The sequence below is a fragment of the Mugil cephalus genome, chromosome 20 (genome assembly GCF_022458985.1).
Source record: "Mugil cephalus isolate CIBA_MC_2020 chromosome 20, CIBA_Mcephalus_1.1, whole genome shotgun sequence".
Lineage (NCBI taxonomy): Eukaryota > Metazoa > Chordata > Actinopteri > Mugiliformes > Mugilidae > Mugil > Mugil cephalus.
In genome coordinates this window covers 13,929,378-13,946,741 of record NC_061789.1, presented here as the reverse complement: position 1 = coordinate 13,946,741, position 17,364 = coordinate 13,929,378, and the positions used below count along the sequence as shown (strand labels likewise).

General features: G+C 41.0%; 1 protein-coding gene across 1 annotated transcript; it reads left to right on the top strand.

The window, feature by feature from the left end:
- The first annotated feature begins 947 nt into the window (after positions 1-947).
- LOC124997285 (myosin heavy chain, fast skeletal muscle-like) lies at positions 948-13,761 on the top strand. Its single transcript, XM_047570873.1, has 40 exons — positions 948-1,007; positions 1,089-1,300; positions 1,509-1,652; positions 1,724-1,880; positions 2,521-2,548; positions 2,637-2,739; positions 2,823-2,915; positions 3,040-3,103; positions 3,189-3,287; positions 3,375-3,478; positions 3,552-3,690; positions 3,769-3,887; positions 4,678-4,827; positions 4,910-5,080; positions 5,165-5,474; positions 5,569-5,657; positions 5,821-5,908; positions 6,003-6,120; positions 6,201-6,324; positions 6,410-6,546; positions 6,649-6,904; positions 6,980-7,222; positions 7,927-8,103; positions 8,177-8,322; positions 8,395-8,485; positions 8,568-8,957; positions 9,036-9,162; positions 9,242-9,360; positions 9,449-9,645; positions 10,414-10,597; positions 10,682-10,847; positions 10,925-11,049; positions 11,136-11,444; positions 11,526-11,729; positions 11,811-11,936; positions 12,017-12,187; positions 12,870-12,974; positions 13,065-13,160; positions 13,240-13,374; positions 13,485-13,761. The coding sequence occupies exons 2-40, from the start codon at positions 1,097-1,099 to the stop codon at positions 13,506-13,508; spliced, it is 5,832 nt and encodes a 1,943-aa protein (XP_047426829.1). The 5' UTR covers positions 948-1,007; positions 1,089-1,096; the 3' UTR covers positions 13,509-13,761.
- The last annotated feature ends 3,603 nt before the right edge of the window (positions 13,762-17,364 follow it).

Genomic DNA, 17,364 nt, shown 5'->3' with positions numbered 1-17,364 from the left:
TTAAATCTGACTATTTTATTTGTTGTCTCACTTTTTTTTTGTCCATCATATTTAGCGGATGGAGTCCCACAGGGTTCAATTCTAGGCCCACTTTTGTTCTCTCTTTTAGAAAAGGCCATCCATCCTTTCAACCTAAAATAAGGAATTTCTTAAAAGACTAAAACTTCCAAGCCTCACTTGATATCAAAGTGAGTTGTCAGAGAGAGCCTAAGCAGTGATACATGTCGCTGTCTTTTTTCTATGCATGCATATAGGCGTCATAATTTGCCTTTAGGAATTCACTTATTAGTCATCCCGATTAAACAATTAAAGGTGGGCAAAGTAATAATATAATTCTGTTTCCATTACAGAATTTTAAAGAAATTGTCCGATCTGATTCATAAAAAAAAAAAAAAATTCATAAATATGTTATATTGACTTTGTACTGACATCTGTCTCCAGTTTAAGCCAGTTAATCCAAACAAGGTGCCTTGGAGGTGAATGAGCAGATGGTTCTCAAGTAAAGGCGGGGATATAAAGGTCATGAAACATCAGAGAGATGCTGTTCAGATATGCCTTATACACATAAAAATGCACAATAACAGACTGTCATCATTAATCAACACAATTACACCGAATGGATCAATTAAGTCATTCATCACGCATTAAACGTGAGACGTTGAGACCTGAGACGTTGTCCTCAACATCATCAGATAAGACAGTTCTTGACATTGCGGATGGCATGTAAAAATAGTGCTTGAGGATCATCACCTGTCGCTGTTGACATGTTTCTAATACCACAGCGAGATCCCGTGCCATATTTAAGTATCAAGCGAGAGATCGATAATGCAGCTCGACTGACTTTGGAGCACAGTGACATTGCCAAGTTTGGAGCATCCGGTTTTCCTCGTCTTGATAAAAGGGTCCTCAACCAGCTGCCTGCATTCACTTAGAAGATTCTTCTGGTGTCGGTCAGCATTTGTCCTGGCCTGCAGCACTGCATCCTCAGTTCAACTGAGCTGGGATCTGTAAGTAATTTTGTTTTGTTTGTTTATCATATGCATTTGATTTAATTTGACTTGAATTTAAGTGTGATTCTTTATCTTGAGATATCACCATGAGCTCTGATGCTGAGATGGCCCAGTATGGGCCGGCGGCCATCTTTCTCCGCAAACCTGAGAAGGAACGAGTAGAGGCCCAGAACCGACCGTTTGATGCCAGAACAGCGTGTTTTGTACCTGATGTCAAGGTCCTCTACATCAAAGGTGTCATCCAGTCAAGAGAAGGCGACAAAGTCACCGTGAAGACTGAAGCGAATGAGGTGAGCTCCTTTACGGTGAAATACATACTGTCAATATTTTTTTATAAATGGGCTTTAACATGCTCTTGTTTGTTGTGTGACTTTGCAGTATTGTGATTCCATATTGTAGTTTGTTCTCAGGTGCCACATTTCTTCCCCTGTTGCTCAATCCCATCACTCATGTTCTACTTTCCCCCAATCAATACCTTCTCTCATTTCTCTCTTTCAGGTCGTAACAGTTAAGGAGGAAGACTGCCATCCGATGAATCCCCCGAAGTACGACAAGATTGAAGATATGGCCATGATGACGCACCTCAACGAGCCCTCCGTGCTGTTTAACCTCAAAGATCGTTATGCAGCGTGGATGATTTATGTGAGTAATGAGTCTTTCTGTTTGCCTCAGTGATTCTTTCTGTTATGGCTCACATATATTCTCCTCTGCAGACCTATTCCGGGCTTTTCTGTGTCACTGTAAACCCTTACAAGTGGCTGCCAGTGTATGACCCACAGGTGGTTGCGGCTTACAGGGGGAAAAAGCGCATGGAGGCCCCGCCACACATTTTCTCTGTGTCTGATAATGCATACCAAAACATGCTTACAGGTGTGAACACATTAAGATCGCAGTGAATGATTTTTTTAAGCATTGATTTTTGATGTTGGACATTACCAGACCTCACAACTAGTTTTATTTGAGTTTGGATTTTGTGCTTCTTTATAATTCAACCTCACTTCATTTTACTCCACTATAACTTTTAATCGGTACTAGCTACTTCTTAGACTGGGATCTATTGTACATAATCTCAGTTTGCCCTTAATTTACCAATCACATGTGGAGATTCATGGGCATAAAGCTTAAGGTACAGTGCAAAATGAATCACACACCTTACACTTTTCCCATTGGCTCACAGTCTATATAAAATCTGCTGATTATTTTCTGCATGGAGTGATTTATAGATTTGTACAACCTTCATCGCTGTCTGTTTTTAACTTTAATTTGCTGCATTTTATACTATTATTTTTCATCATAGTAGTACTTATCAAGTAGTTTGGATTATTAACGTAGATTTTCAGAAGGAATTGACTGAATCTTTGCATGAAAAGTCATTCTAGCAATGTTTGTTTGTGCGTAGTTAAGAGCTTTAATTTAAAATCCTTTTCTATAATAAACTTGTCAAGTATGTTGAATAGGTTTATTGCAAAGAAAATCACAACTTCTGTGTCTATGTCTTTGTTACCGTCAGATCGTGAGAACCAGTCAGTCCTGATCACGTGAGTCTGCTGCATATAAAACTAACTAATAATTTAAAGCCATAAAATATAAAATGTTTATGGTTTATCTTGTTGTCTGCATTCACAGTGGAGAATCTGGTGCAGGAAAGACCGTCAACACAAAGCGTGTCATCCAGTACTTTGCAACAATCGCGGTGGCTGGTGGTGACAAGAAGGAGCAGTCTGGAAAAGTACAACTAATGGAAACACGAATAGAATCCAGCTCATGACCTCTTTACTGTGGGATTCTGATGGAGTTGGATTTGTTTTCCAGGGTACGCTGGAAGATCAAATCATTTCAGCAAACCCTCTTCTGGAGGCCTTCGGGAATGCCAAGACTGTGAGGAATGACAACTCCTCCAGATTTGTGAGTCTTAATATAGAAAACTCCTTTTAAACCCCACAAAATGGTACAAGAGGTCTTAACTTGCTTATTAGTTCTCATCAGTGAGTGGTTTTCTTGTTTTCTCTGAGGTATTTATGTTTCACAGGGTAAATTCATCAGAATTCATTTTGGAACCTCTGGAAAACTGGCTTCTGCTGACATTGAGACTTGTAAGTTTGTATTTTTGAGTTATTAGTGTTTACAAGAGTTATTATGAACATGAGCTTCTTAATTATTACTTGTATTTTCGTGTAGATTTGCTGGAAAAGTCGAGAGTGACTTTCCAGCTGTCTGAAGAGAGGAGCTACCACATCTTCTATCAGATACAGACAGGGCACAAGCCAGAGCTGATAGGTAAACTGAGGACTGCAGCGCCTGAAGCATAATGTATCTTTAAGACTACACAGAAATAAACATGTTTCTGATTGTGTTACCCTGCAGAAATGCTCCTCATAACAACAAACCCTTATGACTTCCCCATGATAAGTCAGGGGCAGATCACTGTGGCCAGTATCGATGACAAAGAAGAGCTGGTGGCCACCGACGTGAGCTAACTCTTCATTTTAATCACTTTTAAAAGCATACACAGAACTGATTATCATTCTTCCTGATTAACAGACAGCTACGGATGTCCTGGGCTTCACCAATGAAGAAAAACTTTCCATTTACAAGCTTACCGGTGCTGTGATGCATTACGGGAACATGAAGTTCAAGCAGAAGCAGCGGGAGGAGCAGGCGGAGCCTGACGGCACTGAGGGTCAGTCCTTTAGTCAGTTTCCATTGTCATTTAAAACAATGAGGTAGTATTAATTGAGGTATCCTGCTTGTCTCTCAGTGGCAGACAAAGTCGCTTTCCTCATGGGGCTGAACTCTGCTGACTTGCTGAAAGGCCTTTGCTACCCCAGAGTGAAAGTAGGGAATGAGTATGTCACCAAGGGCCAGACAGTTCCTCAGGTACAGTAACAACACAAACGTTTCTGATGAATGGATGAAAATAATACACAAGATGGAGAAAATTATCCTCACTGCTGTTACAGTGTGTCAAGAACAGTTACCAAAGTTTTATTTTATTTATTAAGATTCTGGGAAATTACCTGGAAACACAACTAATATCTGATGGTAAAATCCACAAGAACTTGATAGCAGAGTCCAAGAGGACACCTAGCCTCTTTAATATACAGTAAACTGTTGAAATATATGGATTAAAGAGTCATAATACCCAGTAATAACTGACTTTGTTTGCGGTTCAGTGTGTCCTGTCAACAGTTGTACGCACCTTTTTTATGTGCATTTTTAGTTTTTGTTATTGTAATTCCACGCATGGCCACTGTGACATGGTGGCAATCTGTATAGCTCTTTCAATACATTCGGTGAAATGTCCACCCCTTTAATCCATCCAAATGGTGTCTGCATAGCTACCTTACTATTGTCATGAAAATAAGGTGTACTAAAGTCACAAAAATGCCAATGAGCGTGGTTGAGATTGACAGACGTTCTGAGCAGACAGAGTAAAACTAATAAAGTATCTGAAAGCCTTTAGCTATAAAATGTCCCTCATTTTCATTGAACGAATTATTGGCTTCTTCTAAATGCTACTACTAAGTGCTACTACTGCCACTACACCAAAACTGAGAACTGAAATATCAACATTTTGCAAGCCATGAACTGTTTCTCTTAGTATGTGTTTTCCCTGTAAAACCATAAGGATCTGACTTTGTAACTACTACAACGACTTTTTATGCAGGTCACCAATGCGGTTGGCGCTCTGGCCAAATCTGTCTATGAGAAGATGTTCTTGTGGATGGTGGTTCGAATAAATGAGATGCTGGACACAAAGCAGCCGAGGCAGTTCTTCATCGGAGTGTTGGACATCGCTGGGTTTGAGATATTTGATGTGAGTTTTAGTTCTAAAATGGTTTCCGAAAGACAGATGCACAGTTTTATGTTTTGGTCTTAAATTAATCTTCTTCTTGTAGTACAACAGCATGGAGCAACTCTGCATTAACTTCACCAATGAGAAGCTGCAACAGTTTTTCAACCACCACATGTTCGTGCTGGAGCAAGAGGAGTACAAAAAAGAGGGGATTCAGTGGGAATTTATCGACTTTGGCATGGATCTGGCAGCCTGCATCGAGCTCATTGAAAAGGTGAGATAAACCTACTGAACTCTGAATGTTCTTAATGTTGGTTTAAACGCCATATCTCAAATGTTCACGTGATGCATTGAACAGCCAATGGGCATCTTCTCCATCCTTGAAGAGGAGTGTATGTTTCCCAAGGCCTCAGACACTTCTTTTAAGAACAAACTCTACGACCAGCATCTGGGAAAAACAAATGCTTTCCAGAAGCCAAAGGTTGTCAAAGGCAAGCCTGAGGCTCATTTCTCATTGGTGCACTATGCTGGCACCGTGGACTACAATATTAGCGGCTGGCTGGAGAAGAACAAAGATCCGCTGAATGAGTCGGTGGTGCAGCTTTACCAGAAGTCATCAATGAAACTGCTGGCTTTCTTGTATGCCTCGTTTTCTGGTGCAGAATCAGGTACCTGATTTACCATTAATTTAAAAATGAGAAGCATCCAAGAATGGGCACAGTAAAAGCTATTGTCAGCAATAATTCTGTTTCTTCCTTGTAGAATCAGGTGGCGATGCTGGAGGCAAAGGTGGGAAGAAAGCAGCAAAGAAGAAAGGTGGTTCCTTTCAGACAGTGTCTGCAGTTTTCAGGGTACAGACATGATAATCATCTGTTGCTTTATATTGATCCTTCAAAGTGATTATAGCTTATGACTCCAATGACCTCAGCCTGTTGAATATTAGTGTGTGGCTGGATTGTTGAGCTACCAGAATTCATTTCACATAAGCTATGCTGTCTTTTATTCCCTTTGTAGGAAAATCTTGGAAAACTAATGACCAACTTGAGGAGCACACATCCTCACTTTGTACGATGCCTGATTCCAAATGAGGTTAAAACACCAGGTACACACAAAAGCAAAAGGCTTGTCGGTCCTGTTAAAGATAGAAATATGCTCCTTTGTCTGATGCTGACCAATTTGTGTTGACCTTTCTGCAGGAATCATGGACAACCACTTGGTTATCCACCAGCTCCGCTGTAACGGTGTGCTGGAGGGTATCAGGATCTGCACCAAGGGATTTCCCAGCAGGATTATCTACGCTGACTTCAAACAGAGGTCAGACAACTAATATCCACATGCTGTATATTGAAGTTATTCCATTTAGCGATTACCTGTCTTTATCCCCATCCAAACAGATATAGAATCCTAAATGCGAGTGCTATCCCAGAGGGACAGTTCATTGATGGAAAGAAAGCCTCTGAGAAGCTTCTTAGTTCTATTGACATTGATCACACACAGTATCGATTTGGTGCTACAAAGGTAAGCAAGCGCCAGTTCTTCATAGAGGGGGGCAAATCTCTTAAAGTGAATATCTTTAATAAGCAACGGACTGATTTTGTTGCAGGTCTTCTTCAAAGCGGGCTTACTCGGCACCCTGGAAGAACTGCGAGATGAAAAACTAGCCTCTCTCGTGACCCAGACTCAAGCTCTGTGTCGGGGTTTTCTGATGAGGAAAGAATTCTCCAAATTAACTGCACAAAAGTATGGCCAAAATCACAAACACCCCTCAAAGCTGATTTAAAATTAAACTTAACACTAAATTAAACTAAACACACTACAAACCGTTTGCTATGTGTCTTTCAGAGATTGCATCTGGATCCTGCAGTATAACTTGCGCTCGTTCATGAATGTCAAACACTGGCCGTGGATGAAGCTGTTCTTTAAAATAAAGCCACTTCTGAAGAGCGCCGAAACCGAAAAAGAGATGGCGACCATGAAAGAGGACTTCATCAAAAGTAAAGACGATCTGACAAAGTCAGAAGCCAAGAGGAAGGATCTCGAAGAGAAAATGGTTGCTCTGTTGCAGGAGAAAAATAACCTCCTGCTACAAGTCCAGGCTGTGAGTATTGTGTTAACTGTTCAAAATCAGATGTCAAGATGATCTTACATTAAGTGCGTCCTGTCTGTTCCGTAGGACTCAGAAAATCTGTGCGATGCAGAGGAGAAATGCGAAGGCTTGATCAAAAGCAAAATCCAGCTCGAGGCCAAACTTAAAGAGGTGACTGAGAGACTGGAGGATGAGGAGGAAATAAATGCGGAGTTGACGGCTAGGAAGCGGAAGTTGGAAGATGAATGCTCTGAGCTCAAAAAAGACATCGATGACCTGGAGATGACTTTGGCCAAAATTGAAAAGGAGAAGCATGCCACTGAAAACAAGGTCTGTGATGCCAAAAGGACATTTTAGGAAATAAAGTTTTCACCGTGTCAGTTCCATTTTAATGCATATTAGGGTTAGCAACCATGCTAGCAGCTCTATGCAGCTTATCGTAGGTGCAGTGAAGATTAAAGCTAAAAGCTAATGCAGATGTTTATTTATCTAAGTGTTAAAATTAAGGCAATGTTTCACTCCTGATTCAAATGCCTTGGTGGTTCACAACACAACTTATCAGCTTCTTTTAATGATGTCGATGTCACATCAGACCCACTCAGCAAACCAAAGCACTAAGTAAGGAAGCCTTTCAGAAGAGAGGAAAACATTTTACCAACACTCATGCATATTCAGTTACCTTTGTTGTAGCCCCTGAGATCTAGACGATAGAGGGTATTCACACACACCCTGGTCTTTGGGAGGAATGGTCACCACATGCAAGCATTTGTTGACTGAAGAACTGGAGTTATTTGAGGTAACATATAAATGTCTGTTGTCCAGTTTACGTCAGTACAATTACGTCAACCTCAGGCTGTTGCGGCATCATCAGTCATTAGCATAAATGGAAGCAACAAGAAATAACTTTTCTTGAAGATCCATCAAGGATTTCAGCATCTGTCAGTGTGGAGGACCGGCCGACCAGCTTTCTGAGTAGGTGTTTGATGATTTTCTATTTAATTAGCAACTGCATTTATTCATATAACCTGCTGCAGGTTAAAAATGTAATGGAAGAGCTGGCTGGTCAGGATGAAAACATTGACAAACTGACCAAGGAGAAGAGAGGTCTTCAAGAGGCCCATCAGCAAACACTGGATGACCTTCAAGCAGAGGAGGACAAAGTTAACTCTCTGACCAAAGCCAAGTCTAAGCTTGAGCAGCAAGTGGATGACGTGAGTTCCTGTAATGCACTGGCTGCATTACGTTGTTGTTACTGTTTTTAAATGTCTCAATTAACTTTTTAAGCTTGAGGGTTCATTGGAGCAAGAAAAGAAGATCCGCATGGACCTGGAGAGGGCCAAGAGGAAGCTTGAGGGGGATCTGAAGCTGACGCAGGAGTCCCTGATGGATCTGGAAAATGACAAGCAGCAGTCTGAGGAGAAAATTAAGAAGTAAGCTAATGCACTGAGCTTGTGGAGTAAGGATGAGAGAACTTAAAGTGACTAATCTTCTTGTCTTCACAGGAAAGAATTTGAAAACAACCAACTCCTCAGCAAAATCATGGACGAGCAAACGATAAACAACCAACTTCAGAAGAAGATGAAGGAACTTCATGTAATAAAATTTTAAATCCTTAATTAACAAAACTGACAGTAACCAGTTGTCCTCTCTTGACAGAAATGTATTCTGTTTTCAGGCTCGAATCGAAGAACTGGAGGAAGAGGTCGAGGCCGAGCGAGCGGTCCGAGCCAAGATCGAGAAGCAGCGGTCCGACCTGACAAGGGAGATTGAGGAGATCAGCGAGAGGCTGGAAGAGGCCGGAGGAGCAACCGCCGTTCAGGTCGAGATGAACAAGAGGCGGGAGGCCGAGTTCCTCAAACTGCGGCGCGACCTGGAAGAGTCCACGTTGCACCACGAGGCCACGACCGCCGCACTGCGCAAGAAGCAGGCGGACGCCATGGCCGAGCTGGCAGACCAGATAGACAACCTTCAGAGAATCAAGCAGAAGCTGGAGAAGGAGAAGAGTGAAATGAAGATGGAGATTGATGATTTGTCCAGCAATATGGAAACAGTTGCAAAAGCAAAGGTGATATTTATAAAGCTGAAATTAAACACATAGTGAATCAAAAATGTCTTTATATAACTGAATGGCGCTGATTTACAGATAAACTTGGAGAAGACGTGCCGCTCGCTTGAAGATCAGCTCATGGAGCTCAAGATCAAAAACGATGACAACACAAGGCAAATCTCTGACGTCACAAACCAGAGAGCTCGTTTTCAGACTGAGAATGGTAATTCTTCTCACCCTTTTATTACGGATATTTTAAAGATATAGAATGGGTGACGAAAATATATTTTCCATTGTCGTAGCCGAATTTTCCCGACAAATGGAGGAGAGAGAAAGTCTCATTTCCCAGCTGACCAGAGGAAAGCAGGGATTCACAACACAGATTGACGAGTTGAAGCGACTGATCGAGGAGGAGTCAAAGGTCATCAAAGCTCACTCTTATAAACTTCACTTTTGTTATTTTTATTTTTATATTGCCTTACGTTTCATGTTCATGTCGTCCTGTGTAGGCTAAAAATGCCTTGGCTCACAGTTTGCAGTCAGCTCGCCATGACTGTGATCTCCTTCGGGAACAGTTTGAAGAGGAGCAGGAGGCCAAAGCTGAGCTGCAGCGTAGTTTGTCAAAGGCGAACACTGAAGTGGCTCTCTGGAGGAACAAATATGAGACGGACGCCATCCAACGCACTGAAGAGCTGGAGGAGGCAAAGTTAGCTGTTTCACATTGTATTGCACACTATTTTGGTTAATATGAAGAAAAACAACAAAAAAAATTGCGGTAACAGGTTACAAGAATTCAGTTTCACTTTATATAGGAATTTCCAATAATAATATGAGTAGTTACCTGTTTAGGCTGTACCCTGCCTCTCGCCCAATGACAGCTGGGATAGGCTTCAGCAACCCCCGTGACCCTAGTGAGGACAAGCAGTAGTAGAAGATGAGATTAATATGAGTAATTATCAAATGAATATATTTTTCTGGGATCAAACATTTTAAACCTAATGCCATAGCCGAACATTTCTCTCCATACCTTGTACGATATTGCATAGTTATTTCCAGGAAACTTCCAGAGAAATTATAAGGAAGTTATTTTAGACCTACAATTGAGTAAGCCATGATTTAATTTAGGTTTTTCCATCTGAAAGCAACATTGTGCATCTCAACTGCATATTACAGTATGAATAACATATTTTTAAGTGTTTCTCAAGAAATGCAAATGGCTTGCCTTGATATACGAATGCATTTTCAGTGGGATGCAGAGGTCTGTGTGTGAATTACTCAGCTCTATGAAAGTATAACTAAGTGATACCGCTTCGCTTCCCACCACTGGCTCATCATTTTTGGCGTGCACAGATGCTTTCATGCTCAGGTAGGAAGAGCTGAACGTGTCTGCACCTAGAGCTGGAGAAGTCTTTGTGTTCCCACAAGTGTGGGGTTGTTTGTTGTTTGCTCAAAAAGTGTTTTTCACCTGCTGCAGGAAGAAGCTCGCCCAGCGTCTCCAAGAGGCCGAAGAACAAATCGAAGCAGTGAATTCAAAGTGCGCCTCGCTGGAGAAAACTAAACAACGACTTCAGAATGAAATGGAGGACAAGATGGTCGACGTGGACAGGTCCAACAGCATAGCTGCTACCCTTGACAAGAGGCAGAGAAACTTCGACAAGGTATTTTCTTTCACTGTTAATGACACATACATTTCTTTATATGACACCATTAGTCGTGACTAGCAGATGTCTTGCTGGGTTCAGATTCTAGCCGAGTGGAAGCAGAAGTATGAGGAGTCGCAGGCTGAGCTCGATGGGACTCAGAAAGAGTCTCGATCGCTGAGCACTGAGCTGTTCAAGCTGAAGAACTCGTATGAAGAGGCGCTGGATCACCTGGAGACGATGAAAAGGGAAAATAAAAACCTACAACGTGAGTGAAATCTTATTTAGATGTTTCAAATGACTGGTTTTAAACCCTCCCTGTAATACTATCTTTGAAACACACAGAGGAGATCTCGGATCTGACGGAGCAACTCGGACAAGGTGGAAAGACAATTCATGAATTGGAGAAATTCAAGAAGCAAATTGAGACGGAGAAATGCGACATGCAGACTGCACTGGAAGAAGCTGAGGTATCGCTTACGAAATAACATCAAACACCAGAAAAATAAGACGAAGTGGAAGTAGCCATTTAAATGGAGCAAAAAATGTTTTTAAGGCTTCTCTGGAGCAAGGGGAGTCCAAGATCTTGCGTGTACAAATGGACCTGAACCAGATGAAGGGTGACTCTGACCGAAAAGTAGCGGACAGGGATGAGGAGATCGACCAGATGAAGAGGAACCACCAGAGGGTCCTGGAGTCCATGCAGGCCATGCTGGACGCCGAGGTGCGGAGCAGGAACGACGCCCTGCGAGTGAAGAAGAAGATGGAGGGAGACCTGAACGAGATGGAGATCCAGCTGGGCCATGCTAACCGGCAGGCGGCCGAGTCTCAGAAACAGCTGAGGAACGTTCAGGGACAACTCAAGGTACAAACACGTATTGCTGATTTACACTTAACGTTCTGTGGGGAAAAAGTGTATTAACTCCCCAATTAACTGCATTTTCAGGATGCCCAAATCCACCTGGACGACTCTGGGAGAGCACAGGACGACATGAAGGAGCAGGTAGCCATGATGGATCGCCGAACCGCCCTGATGCAGGCTGAGATCGAAGAACTCAGAGAAGTCGTGGAGCAGACTGAGCGCAGCCGCAAAACGGCCGAGCAGGAACTGGTTGATGCCAGCGAACGCGCAGGACTTCTTCATTCTCAGGTAAACCGTTTACCAGCATCAACTCGTGAAACAATCAAGTCATTACAAGTCATGTGTTTATTTTTTTTTAATGTTTGGCAGAACACCAGTCTTCTGAACACCAAGAAGAAGCTGGAAGCAGATGTAACTCAGCTTCAGACTGAAATAGATGAATCTGTTCAAGAGGCTAGGAATGCAGATGAAAGGGCCAAGAAAGCCATTACTGATGTAAGGCGCTCTCAGAAGTCTCTCACTGTCATTGCCACAGGCTTGATGAGATTAAAAGAATGCTGCTGTGGCACCTATAGGCTGCCATGATGGTTGAAGAGCTAAGGAAGGAGCAGGACACGAGCGCTCACCTGGAAAGGATGAAGAAGAACCTGGAGGTCACGGTGAAAGACCTGCAGCACCGCTTGGATGAGGCCGAAAACCTGGCCATGAAGGGCGGGAAGAAACAACTTCAGAAACTGGAGGTCAGGGTGAGTATATGGAACTAGCATCACATATTTGGATTTGCCTGAAGAGCTTCAAAGCCGCTCTTCGGAAATGCCATGGGTGAGGTCACGGACCATCTATCCATCTTTATCTTTATATAAAGTCAATGGCTTAAAAACATTGTTAATCCACACAGCAGAGAGTGCTATAGAATAAAGGTTTAATCCATTCAAAAGACTGAATAATTTTATTAATTTAGTTGTATCTGTGGAGCATCTGGAGGCCATGAAAGTTTTCTGTACCACAGTTGTCACAGTAACTGTGAATTTCCAAAGAGGATCTTGCCATCAAACCTAATGTGGATAACCAGTTCCTTTAGTTTTGCTGTTTTCATGGTGTTATTATTGACTGAAGTGGGCAGCTGCTTTCAGTGTAGAGCCTCTGTAGACATTTATTCAACAATCAGAGAGCAGACAGCAACAATTAAAGACAAACTGTATGCGTATTTATCAGCTAAAGTGTCACATATTAAACTTTGGAGCTGGTGGAGACCAAAAGCAGAGCTACTAACATTCATTTAACATGTATTTTAGGTAAAGAGGGATTTGCCACGTTTGGATATGACACCACACTAACATGTCTTCAAAGGCAAAATAAAATCAATTATAGTTCCAAAAACACATTAAAATGCTTCAGTCCTAAAACAGTCTCCTGACTTATGGTCAGGTCCGCGAGCTGGAGCAGGAGCTCGAAGCCGAGCAGAAACGTTCTTCCGAGTCTATTAAAGGAGTCCGTAAATATGAGAGGAAAATCAAAGAGCTGACCTATCAGGTAACTTTTTTCTTTTCTTTTCTTGTTGTTTAAACCAGCATACATTTGTGTGTCACATTATTTGACTGAGGGACGTTTGTCTCCTCACAGTCTGAGGAAGACAAGAAGAACAACGTCCGACTGCAGGATTTGGTGGACAAGCTCCAGATCAAAATGAAAGCTTACAAACAACACGCTGAGGATGCTGTGAGTGTACTGCTGTCAGCACAAAAGAATTCAGGGATAGAGTGAAGGCACCAGTGCACTGACATCAAATGGTTTCCAGGAGGAGCAGGCGAATGTGCACATGGCCAGACTGAGGAAGGTCCAGCACGAGTTGGAGGAAGCCGTGGAGAGGGCGGACATGGCTGAATCTCAGGCCAACAAGATGCGAGCCAGGAGCAGAGAAATAGGCACAAAGGTACTGAAAATTATTTTTACTAGTTTAACACAGCAAATATTTTCAGTAAAAATGCTAACAGATAAATTATATATCAAAATAATTTTTGCATGAATATGTTTGTTTTCCAGGCTCAAGATGGACAGGGCGAGTAGAACTTTGCTGGCAGACACAAATGTGTTGAGCTCAAACATACAGGTTGTAATAGTTTATAGATTCTCCTATCATCGTACGGTGTTAAATCACATAAGTAAATGGTGCTAAAATATATTAAGTTGTGAGGAGCAGAATAAATTTCCTTACTGTCTCAAAATAAAACTGCTATTAATTACAATGAGATCAATGGCTTAACCTGAAGATGATTTAATATCTAAAGCATTGATTACTTCATTACTATTTATTTATTTATTTATCTAAAGACTTGGTGACAATAAAAATAATAAGGGCGGCTTAAGTAATACGCTTGAGATTTTACACATTTGTAGCTCATAAGTTGCTGATAACTTTGTGACATGTGCTTCTATGATACAGACATTAGTTTTGTTTAATGAGCAACTTGTTTCTCGTGTGGGCGAACTGTAGATACTGGTGTCCACCCAGCAGAGGGCGCTGCAGAAACAGGTTGGGTGTACTTTAAATGTAGGGACCCACCAAACCAACACAAAGGGGAAAACGGGATCCAACAAACCATCGTAAACGGCTGTCCTGTTCTAGATGATAATATTGTTGCAAGTATATTTGTGTCTTTGAATGGTCAGATTAGATTAAAATGTAAAACCGCATTCTTTATGTGTTTTCTTGACTGAGCCTATCACAATGTGATCTCAGCGCGTTGACTCAGAAAAATAGAAACTTGAACATGCATCAGCATCATCTTAACTACGCAAAAGGCTAAAAGAAAAAAGTTTTTACATGGACTTGGTCTTCCCATCTGCTAACATAGAAGGGTGTGATTATGACTTATACTACAGCCGGCCACTAGGGGGCGCGCCACGTGCTTTGGTACGAATTGTGAGGAGCTGCCATGGCTACACTTTTACAGCATTCTGTAGTCACAGCCCTGACACCCATGAGAGATAAGAGTGAAAATTCGTATGATATTGTCTTTTTTTAAAAAAAAAAAAGCTGCTGAATCTGAATGATGTTCACAGAGCAGGTATGTTTGCTTTAGAAGACAAAAATACATGCAGATTCATATGTTGGGGTTTACTATGAATATCAGCGTCATCCAAAAAGACACATTTCATCTAATAAAGCAAATAAGTAAAGAAATCTAACCCTCTCTCGTTGCGAAACATTATTAGAAATCATTTAAATAATTTCACATCAGTTTTTCCCCACATTTTTTAACAAAAAAAAAAATTCTGTATGACTCATCCATGCTACATATCGCTCCTTGATGTTGAACATCACCACCATGTCCTCAACCTTATCAAACTTGGGAGTGTCCATAAGAAGCACTGATTCCTCTCTGGCAGTTAATATCTGGAAAAATAGAATCATAAGCTCGAGTATTATCCTTAGAGTTAAGATAATTTTTCTGACTCCAAGTGGCTGCAGGGTATTTACTGCCTTCACAAATTTAATAATGTGAACTTAGATTTTCATGTACAGCATTACTTATGTGGAAACTGAAGCAGCACTTTAAAGCTTCAAGGGAATTTAAATGTCTGCGTTAAAAGCCAGATGATAAAATATTGCAGGTTGTTTATTGCAGGGCACCCTGAGCCTGCTCCAAATCCTTGCACACTGCAGCCGGCTGAACTCCTCATCAGACATCTAATATAACACAAAAGCAATATCCACTGACCATGTTTACTGTCTAATAAAGAGTTATAGACCTGCTGCTGATTACGGACAAGGAAGGATCATGGATTAAACACAAGATATAGCACAGTTAAATTTAGATTTTGACATCATAAAATCTCACATTTGAATATTGATGCCACAGAGACAGAATCTTAACACCTATAGCCAGGGGAAGTATTTTGTTATCTAATTAATCTAAAAATAAACAGAAAAAGAAAAATCTTATGTGTTAGACCTTAAGTCATCTTCCCAAGTAATTTGGTCAGTGATTGCACTTGCACAATGCTGTTTTTCTTTTTAAACACTTGTTGGGGGGTTTAAATAACATACTCTGCTCCCTAAAGTTGTGACTGTGTAGTATTTTAAAAGAATAAGTGTCAACGAGACAAAGCCTCTTTCTCATCGAATAATGTACTTTAGGGCAGAATGCACTCAGTTTCTTAAGTTGTCATGAAAATACAGAGATAATTACAGATATATATAGACTTCTGCAATGTGCATTGTTCTACTATTGTATTATTGTATATTCTATTGTATTTCATGTCACCAGTTCAACAAACGCCAATGCTTTCATTCAATTCCTGCCAATTAAAAAAATAAACAACGGAGTTGATATGAAGCAGCAGGGTATTCATATTATCTGTACAGGAAGCTCAACTTCATTAGTCAGCATGTTTTGGGGGTCTTGGATAAAGCAGGCTGAGGCGATTATTGTCCGAACACGAGCAGGCAGAACTTTAAAGGTAGAGGATAAATTATATTGCTTTTAGACAATTATTGCAGGCAACTGGTGTGGACATAAAGGCCACCAAGGCCACCCGAGTGGATATAGTTGTTTTCACAATGGGACTCTGGATTTGGTCCAACAGTCCAGTGTGAGATGTGCATTGTTACTCCAGTAGTGTGTAAGGTCACAGCAAGGTGAGGCAAGGGAAAGAAAGGATGCCAGCATTGCATCTGGTTTCACTTCGATCGCATGCTGATATCAGTTTGTTTTTCTTCTCAGCAAAATGCGTGTAAAACTCATTTAACGCCGAGGCACTCATAAAGCTTATAAACCATTAAAGATTGAACATCACATTAAAAACTTGATCGTGTGTGGATTTATTCAGTAAAGTAAGGAAGGAGGAAGGAAAGTCGTCTCTGATCTGCAAAATAAAACACGGATTAGTCACGACCACGCTGGCTTGTGGTTATCTGGAGTCATTAGAGGGTATATGGGATCCAAATGTCAAACACAAATGCGGGATGAAAGTTGTGTAATTGAGGAATTTTGCATGGATACCCATGAATTAGTGAGATGAAATCCTTTTTTTTTTTTTTTTTTTATGTATGAGTGGCTGTTTATATTTTCCAAAACAGATTCATTCATATTCATGAGGGATTTTCTGATCCAAAACAGCTGTAGAGTGGAGCCCGATGAGGCTAAATACTTCCAAAAGTATTCATTGAATTCCAGCAGTTTTTTTTTTATTATTATTACAAATTTTGTAACAAGCCACTTCCATTGTCAGTGGGTCCAGCATCAAGGTGCGAATTAGCCAAAACTAATTGCTCCAGTTTCTGGTCAAGCAAGTTTCTGATAGGTTACACCTATCAGGTGGTAGGTTAAACTGTTTTAATCCGGTTTGGTTGAAGGTTACACAAAGATGAGCATTAATTTATCTTCTCATGGGAATTAGGGGTTGTGACCACAGTATATCTGTGATTCTAGCTGCCAACTTCAACTTCAAAAGATGTATTTCTAGACGCTAACACGTTATATCAAACCGGTAAATCCCCTTTCACCATAGTTAGCTTGTAGGATGATAGTCATGGCGCAGTGAAAATCACAACCTCGCTAACCTCTCATCTTCTCCAATGTGCAGGTAAATGTGTTTTTATTTTCTATGAATAGTCGTACTCAAACAATATAAAACCACTGCGTGTCCAAACCTCTACTGTAACATGCTTATCTTTAGCATTTCAAATGTTCTGTTTCTTCATTTAGCTTGTTAGCATGCTAACATTCGCTAATTAGCATACGGTTGGTTTAGGCTAAAATGTTTGCGCCAAATGATGGGGAAAATTTAAAATTTATATTGAGCGGAACAAAAAATATCATACAATTAATTCTATGAGTGTGAATGGATGTGAGGGCTAAATATCATCATTCAGTTTGGACCAAAGTGGTGGATTAACCAACCAACCCATCAGAGCCAT

Coding starts and splice junctions, on each gene's coding strand:
- LOC124997285 (XM_047570873.1), top strand. CDS start 1,097: ATGAGCTCTGATGCTGAGATGGCCCAGTATGGGCCGGCGGCCATCTTT. Junction 1,881..2,520: donor ATACCAAAACATGCTTACAG/GTGTGAACACAT, acceptor TGTTACCGTCAG/ATCGTGAGAACCAGTCAGTC. Junction 3,888..4,677: donor AGGGCCAGACAGTTCCTCAG/GTACAGTAACAA, acceptor CTTTTTATGCAG/GTCACCAATGCGGTTGGCGC.